At 48.7% G+C, this 8,333-nt stretch overlaps 1 protein-coding gene across 1 annotated transcript in view; it reads left to right on the top strand.

The window, feature by feature from the left end:
- The first annotated feature begins 1,939 nt into the window (after positions 1–1,939).
- MRPS5 (mitochondrial ribosomal protein S5) overlaps positions 1,940–8,333 on the top strand; it is a 280,021-nt gene continuing 273,627 nt past the window's right edge. Inside the window, exon 1 of the mRNA XM_005293563.5 lies at positions 1,940–1,995. Coding sequence (XP_005293620.2) covers positions 1,955–1,995 — 41 coding nt within the window. The 5' untranslated portion in view covers positions 1,940–1,954. The remainder of the gene's footprint in view (positions 1,996–8,333) is intronic.

Genomic DNA, 8,333 nt, shown 5'->3' with positions numbered 1-8,333 from the left:
TTCTCTGTGTTGCTTTTACCTGAAGGATAAAAGTGCGTGCTTAGGAAGAGTTGTGCGGTAATTATAGCAGCCGGCAATCACACTGTTATCAGTCTCTGGAGAGGGGGGCAAAACAGGCCTGCTTACGCAGTCTGTCTTGGTGGGGAGGAGGAGAGAGACATGGGTCTCTGCCAGGGGAGCCAGAGGCCTGAGAGGTGTGCCCGTGCTGGGCCTTGGAGGGGGAATATGGGGGCAGGTGCCCTGCACTATGACAACTACCTTTAAAATTATATCTGAGGTGCCTGCAGAATTTCCACCAGATGTAGCAGAAGCCAGGGTCCTCGCTATGGCAGGCATTGGCCCATGCTAACTATTTGCATTGCATTAGCACCTAGAGTCCCCAGCTGGGGCCTTGTGCTGGGAATTGCACAGAGAGAGTGAGAGACGCTCCCAGAGCTCATGGTCTCAATGGACAAGACATAAAAAGGGCCTGAGGGGAGTGAGAGGCAAAGTGGCTGGCCCAAGGGCACAGTGTACAGGTAGGAGGAGAATGCAGGTTCCCGGAGTCCCAGTCCTGTGCTCTAGCCACTAGATCCCAGGCCCTGAGCTAGTTGCTACATCATCACTGGCAGACTAGAAGTCAGAAAGGATGGGCTTCTCCGCTTGCTTTCGGTAACACTCTTCCCGGCAGATACAAACCCTTTCCCCGCCCCCGTTAGCTTCATAGTGATTCCACCGTGATGCAGCATTAGTTGTACAGACATTTTCTAAAGAAGATTTGATGGAAGCCTTTGATCTTTCCTTCTCAGTCTCGCACTCGCTCTCTCTTTAGAAACGTTCGTTTAAAGAAACGGAGCATGGAGTCCATTTTTCTTTCTTCTCCTCATTCCTAGGGGCTAACCATAAAAACATTAAACGCCCACCGTACTTACCATTTATCTGTCCTTAGACTAAATGTTCCTTGTAGAAACTCATTTTAAAAGGTCATTCTGGCTCCCAGTTTCTTTTTCTTATGTCCCTGGTATGTTATTGCTTCTCATTTAAAAAAGAAGAACTAACTGCTAGTCTCACTTCTCTGGCTAGGTACAGTAATAACTGTAAAAACCCAGACTATTCAATTCCCTTTGTTTCTTCCATCTCCAGCCAGGTGTTCTAATCCCTGTGTTAAGAGCAGTAAACTCTCCCATTTCTCATAGACAAATGCCACCTTACAGCTCAGTATGGAGAGAAACATTAGCTTGTCTCCGTAAGCCGGGGTCTGAATGAGCTCTCCCCTGCCATCTGTTGATGAACTGGGGGAGAAGACCTCAGGAGCAGACCTCATTTGCATAAACACACCTACTTTCCCTAGGTGATCAGCAGACTGGCCTGCCTCACCAAAATGATCAATTTTGATTGGGGTTAAAATTCACTTTAGGCTTGAACACAGTGGTAGTGAATATCCTTATTGTATGACTAAAGGACAGCAAAACTGTGCTTAACGTGCCCTCACTCAGGAGGTCACCCTAACTGGAACCTCCCTCACGAAGCAGGGCGTAGTGATGCCAAAGCCAAATGAAAGTTGACTATATCTCTGTTTCTATCTATGTGAGGGGGTGGGTTGTGTTTAAAAAATCTTAGATGCTTTTCCCCCTCCCTCACCCCTGCTTCTTCTCATGTTTGAAGATAAAGCTGCTTAAGTTCAACTTAGAGTTGTTGTTCCTGCTCCCTGATTACTAGAAGTGAAATTGCTGATGAGCAGGTCTCTTAGGCTGAGCCTTAAAGCTGGTGTGGGGACAGTATTGTGGTGAACGCCAATGCAGAGACTGCAGTAGTAAGATTCCCTGCTACCTAGTGAAATCCTGAAGACCGGAAATCACTGTGAACTGGGTTAAGTGGTAGAACCTCAGAACAAGCGAGGCAGAGATAGCAGCAGTGGTAGTGACAAAGGCATTGCTTGAAACCCACCATCTTCAGGGGCAGGAGGTGAACTCCCATGAACGCACCCTGGAATTCTGGGACTTTGCACAACAAACAGTGAGTTGGATACAGCAGAGGGAAAGGGGGAGGGGCATGTTAAAGGGATGTTTTTCTGTCGGACTTTCCCACTGCAAGGTGGGAAACTTAGGCAAAGGACTACTGCTCAAGGTATTGTGTGTTATGGTTTGCATATTTTTGAATCACTGTTTTGGTGTCTTACCAAATTAGTGCTGAGTTCCCTCTCCCTCTTTTGTTACACAGAGACTCAGTGCGTGCAAGCAGCAAAGTATTGTCTCTTACAGGCACTCGGGATAGTAGTTCGTTTTTCCAGGCTTCCTGGGGGAGCTCAAGCAGGTTTGGTTTTGTAATGTTAAGAGGAACCCCTGTATATTGAACCCAGCCTTTGTTGCTGGCAGTGACACCACTGGCCAGAAGGGTTGTATCTCTGTAGATGAGCCATAAAACACTTTGAGCTACAATTTTCAGTCTTCCACTTCTCATTGTACAAAGGTTTTTAGATGGGAGAAGTGGAGTAGCCATAGTCTGTGCAACGTGAAGATTATTCTCTAAAAAGAAACTGCAATTCAGGCATGACTCACACAGCAAAATGTCCCACCCACAGTGTTATCTAGAATTGGTTGAAATATTTGTGGGTTGTTGTTTTTTTTGTTTGTTTTGTTTTTCTTGAAATTCAAGTACCACAATATTTTAGTCAAAAAACTCCAAAATATTTAAGCAGCAAACCAACATATTTCAACTTGGAAATGCTGCCGCAGTGCCTCATGGGAGTTGTAGTCCTGGTGACTCATGCTCCCATTCTCCTTTACAGACTGGGCTCCCTCATCAAACTACATCTCCCATAATGCACTACAGTGTCCCCTCTTGAAGATAGGAGATGCATATTATGGGAGTCCACAGCTGAGGTGCATCATAGGAGATGTAATCTGGTTAGGAAGCCCTGCCCAAACAGGAGAATCGGGACATGAAACAACTGAAGTAAAGTCTACTATTTTATTCTTCCTGTGTTCAGGGAAAGAGAATTGTCCGTAAATAAACATAAAAGAGAATTCTCTGTAAATAAACAGGACTGCACCAAAGACACCTTACTCCAACTTCAATTTCTCCTCCCAACAGAACTTACCTGTGCAGCCCTGAATATTGGCTAACTGCTCAGGTCAAAAAGGGGTAACATGATTTTTTTAAATCTGATTTTTAAGCCTGTCTTATCATTTTGGGGGCCTGACTCATGATTTTTGAACCCTTGGGGTCTGCAATCCTGCAGAGAGAGAAAAGCTCATTATAAGGTAACAAAGCAGTCGTTAATAATAAGCAAATAAAGCAACACAATGCAACAAACCTGAGGCCTGAAACACATTTCACAAGATATGCTTCAGCTTTGCCCACACAAGAACCAGTGGAGTATAAGTGAAGTGGGTCACTAGTATTGGAGCTCAGTGCTTCCCTAAGCAGCTCTCTTATTGCCATTGAGGACTGACCTGCTTTTCAGTTCTTTTGATTCTGGTGATACAAAACTTTCCTCATTGTAATAAATAAATAATTAAAAAAAAAATCCTGCAATTCTTTAACAGCTCTAGCTCCAAAATACTGAGTAGGGGCCAAAGCTGAAATCTGGCATTCTTTAAAATGGAGGAAAACTAACTAACTAAACAAGCTAATCTCAGAGAACACTGAAATAAATCAACACCACGCAGAGCCTTCCAGACAGACTCTGTGTGAACTGCACCACACAGGTGTTTCAAGACAACCTTCCACGAGTCAGCAGTTCTGTGTCCTTGTAAAAGCGTCCCCATGTAGCAGTCCCTCACAATCAGAGAGATTGTCCATGGAAAGAAGCAGCAGGCTGAGTCAGAGGCTGTTAGCACAGAAACCAGGGAGGTTCTTTTGTGCTGCTCTACATTACAAATTTGATCTGTTACACAGAAAAATTCCCTGGTAATTTCTTAGCGGTTTAGGCTGAGATTTCAAAGATTTGGATGTGCAATTTCCAGTAAAATTGATGGAACTGGGCATACAAATCTCTTAATCAGCTCAAAAAAACCCTCAGGATGAAATCCTGGCTCCACTGAAGTCAATGGGGCCAGAATTTCACCCTTTGCCTTTATCCCTGTGAGCTCAGCTCAGCAAAGTACTTCAGCGGTTGCGTACCTTTATGTAGGTGGCTCAGTCCCATGGAAGTCAGTGGGCTGGTGCACCTGCTTCAAGTTAGGCACGTGTGTAAGTGCTCTGCAAAACTGGGGCCTTTGTAATCTCTGGTGAACCTGGTATTGGCCGGACGTTCCTGGGACTCTAGACTGACTTCCCTCCCTTTATCGCTTGAAAACGCTGAGGAGGGAATTCTCTCTGGAGTTTTTAATGGCAGCCTCAGATTGCTGCTGCACAGTTTGACATCCCAGCGGCATATCAACACAATCCTGGAGATTCACACATCCCCTTACAGCCTTCACCCTGCTTGGCTGCAGTCTTTTCCATGCCGCTTGTGGCAGTGCACCTGGTAGCATTTGTCTTGCTGACCTTCATTTCTACAGTCTCCCAGGTATTGCTAGTGCATGGGAGCACGGTGAGGTTGGCATGAGCCTATGTGCCAGGAGCTGCTGGGCTGTAGAGGTGAATTCTAGCATACCTGTGCATAAGCTGTGGCATGAAGGGAACATCTATGCTGCAATTAAAAACCTGCGGGACCCAGTGTGAGTCTGGGTCAATGGACTCTGGCTTGTGGGCCTTGGGCTAACAATCTCAGTGTAGCGTAGGCTAACAATCAGAGCGTGGGCTCTGAGACCTGCTCCTCTGACAGGGTTCCAGTCTGAGCCCCCCTGTCTACACTGCAATGTTTAGTCCCACAGCCCGAGACCCAGGAGCCCAAACCAGCTGCCCAGGGCAGCGTGGCTGTGCCGCAGGTCTTTCATTGCAGTGTAAACCTACCCTAAGGGCCAGGCTCCCATCTAGGTGCTAAAACAAGTGACCAGAATGTCCTCCCCTGCTGCTGGTACAAAGAGCTTCCCCCTCGCACCCGAGCAGGAGGTGTGCACCGCAACTTCCGCTCAGTCACCTCCCTCCTTGAGTCCTGCCCACTGCAGAGCCGTGCCCTGAGTCCCACACACAGACCCAGACGGTGCATGAACTCTCGGGCAATCTTCTGGGTGCAAGCAAGTGCAGAGCACAGCGGTCAGTCACAAGTGCGAACGATTGTCTGGAATCGCATAACGTCACACTGAGTGTGAAGCACAGAGCGTGCAGTACCAGGACGTGTCTCTCAGACACCTGGAGCCCTGGCATCTAAGCATTAGCCCAAGCTAAGGAGCAGAGCCCATTCCTAAAGGGCGTTGCTGGTGATGGCAGAGCTGCCAACCCTCCCTAAATTTTAGTAATCCTCTGGATTTTTTATATGGAATTACAAAATTGCTAGCTCAGGTTTAAATCTATTTGCATGCCTACGTGTGTGTGTGCGGTGCTTAGGTCAGTGTAACTCCGTTGCTCAGGGGGTGGATCTGAGACTAAGTTGTGGCTTTTGGAAATCAAGATAAAAACTCCAGCTGATCCCGCTTGCACTTTGTGCTGAGCTGAGGCCTGATTCAGCTGGTGCTGAACCTCCCCTGGCAGCAGCAGCTGCTTTATTGAAATCGTTACCATTGCTTGGTTTTGATTAGAGGAAGGCTTTGAACACGGGGCTGCAGCTGAGGAGTGCGCAGGAAGAAGCAGCACGAGCATAGCTTTGCCCTCCCTTATCCCTGGGCTGGCTGAGTGCTGACCAGTCCCACAGTGTAATTCAGAGCAGCCTTGAGGCTTCTGTAAATTGCGCTGGCTGCCAATGGCTTGTACAATGGGAGTATAGTCTTGTGACGGAGGCATCGAGGCCAGGCTTCAGGAGATCTGGCTTCAATTCCCAGCTGTGCCACAGATGTCCTGGGTGACCTTGGAGAAATCACTTAATCTCTTCCTGTCTCAGTTTCCCCTCTGTCAACTGGGGGCAGTAATTCTTCCTGTCTCTGTCTTGTCTACTCAGACCGTAACCTCCTCAAGGCAAAGACCGTCTCTTATCAGAGAGCCCAGAACCATGAGGCCTTGACCCCCATCAGCACTGCTCTAATACAAATAATTAATGTACTCCCAGCAGATGGGTTTGCTGGGGGGCAGGGAAGACTGCAGGAAGGGCTGGGGACGTGGGAGCTGGGATGCTGGCTCTCTGCCCTTTGGGGCTTGCTCGACACTAGGGAGATCCCGCCGGGAATGGCGACAGCTGCGTCAGCGCCCTTTGCACTGCTGGCCTAGCACACGGCAGTCTGCATGCAGCAGGGATTCGGGGCCATTCTTCCTCCCGCTCCCGGAGCCAGGGAAATGTGACGCAGATGCTGGCTGGGTTCAGCTTCTGCCCTGAGCACAGCGGAGCCAGGGGGAGAATGACACGCAGCCCTGCCCCAGCCGCCAGGCAGCGCCAGGCTCGCACAGCAGGGTCTGTGGCTGGGGACTCTGCAAAGGAGGAGGTGGCTTTCCCCTGCCCCTTCAGGGACCCATGGGATGAGGCCTGTGTTAGGAAATGGTGTCTGTGGTATCTGAGGCGCACAGCACGGCAGGGTGCTGGACGGGGGCTTTTCCCCCGTTCGGTTCCTCTCCACAATGCACCACAGAGGACAGGTGGCCTGAGGGAAGGAGCCTGGCTCCCTCTCACCTCCCCCATCATGGATTCTGACACCGTGCACAGGGTCCCAGGGACGGACTCCTCCATTCCCACGCAAAGCCGAGAGACCCAGGCACTCACGGACAGGGAGGGTAGCCCAGTGCTAAGGGCACTTGGCTAAGGAGAGCTGGGAGTCAAGTTCCTGCCTTGCCAAAACTCGCACAGGAAGGCTGTGGCAAGTCACTTAGCCTCACTGTGCCTCGGTTTCCCCTCTGTACAATCGGGATAGTCACCTTTCCCTGCCTCCCCTGGGTGCTGTGAGGGCAGATAAATGAAAGCCAATCAGGTGCTTGGACATTGTGGCAATGGGGGGGCCAGGCAAGTCCTTTTGTGCTCCCTGTATGTGTCTCCCAGTGCATATCTGGCCCATGGGACATCACTTACTGTGCATCTATCCACTGGCCTGCAGCCTGGTGAACACAATGGATGGAAATATTTCCGCAGGCATTTATTCTGAATGGGCCCTGCAGCCTGCTAGCCCTGTTATGCTGTTTCACTCCTTCTCTCATTACCGTGAGTGTAAAATTGCTCTTTTCCAAGAGCACCGTGGCATGTATCAAAATGTGCTGATTGGAGGCATTCAGGAAAATGTGCCATGCAGAATCTAAATGCTACAGTCAAATGAAAGCACCACATCCTGCTGTTGGATGGCTGCACTTCAGCATTAAAAAAACTCAGCATATCTCAAATCATCTCCTCCAAATCCCACCTCGCTCATAGGCTCTGGCACAACTGTCTGGGCCAGCCTTGGGGTGAGACTGTGACCGGGACTGGTGGAGTGGTAAAAAAGAATGATAATGAGATAGAATGGGCAGCACAGGACAGCGCTTGAGGGTCTGGGGATCCTGGGCCCACAACTGTGCAGGGGAGACTCCCACTCACACTACAAGGAAACTAGGACCAGGTTTCTTTAACAGATTCATAAGGTTTAAGGTCAGAAGGGACCACTGTGATCATCTTGTCTGACCTCCTTCAATTTCCCCCAGCCGACTCCTGTTTGAACTAAAGCAGAGTTTTTAGAAAAACATCCCATCTTGATTTAAAGATTGTCAGTGGTTGAGAATCCACCACAATCCTTGGTAAATTGCTCTCACTGTTAGAAATTTATGCTCTCTTTCCAGTCCGAATTTATCTAGCTTCAATTTCCAGCCACTGGATCGGGTTAGACCTTTCTCTGCTAGATTGAAGGGCCCATTATTAAATATTTGTTCCCCATGTAGCTATTTATAGACTGTCATCAAATCACCCCTTCACCTTCTCTCTGTTAAGCTAAACAGATGGAGCTCCTTCAGTCTGTCACCATAAGGCAGGTTTTCCAATCCTTTAATCATGCTCATGGCTCTTCTCTAAACCTGTTCCAATTTATCAACATCCTTCTTGACTTATGGACACCAGAGCTGGATGCAGCATTCCAGCAGTGGCTGAACCAGTGCCAAACACAGAAGTAAAATAGCCTCTTGACTCCTACTCGAGATTCCGCTGTTTAGGCATCCAAGGAGTGCATTAGCCCTTTTGGCCACAGCATCCACCAGGAGCTCACGTTCAGCAGATGGCCCCCAAGTATTTTTAGTCAGTGCTTTCCAGGAGAGAGTCCCCAGACTCATAAGTATGGCCTACAATCCTTGTTCCTAGATCTGTACATTTACATTTGGCATAGACAATGGGCGCCAGAACTACAACTCCCATGAAGCAAGGCACCAGA

Source organism: Chrysemys picta, chromosome 3, assembly GCF_011386835.1.
Source record: "Chrysemys picta bellii isolate R12L10 chromosome 3, ASM1138683v2, whole genome shotgun sequence".
Lineage (NCBI taxonomy): Eukaryota > Metazoa > Chordata > Testudines > Emydidae > Chrysemys > Chrysemys picta.
The sequence above is the reverse complement of the archived record's forward strand: the minus strand, read 5'-3'. Positions and strand labels throughout refer to the sequence as shown.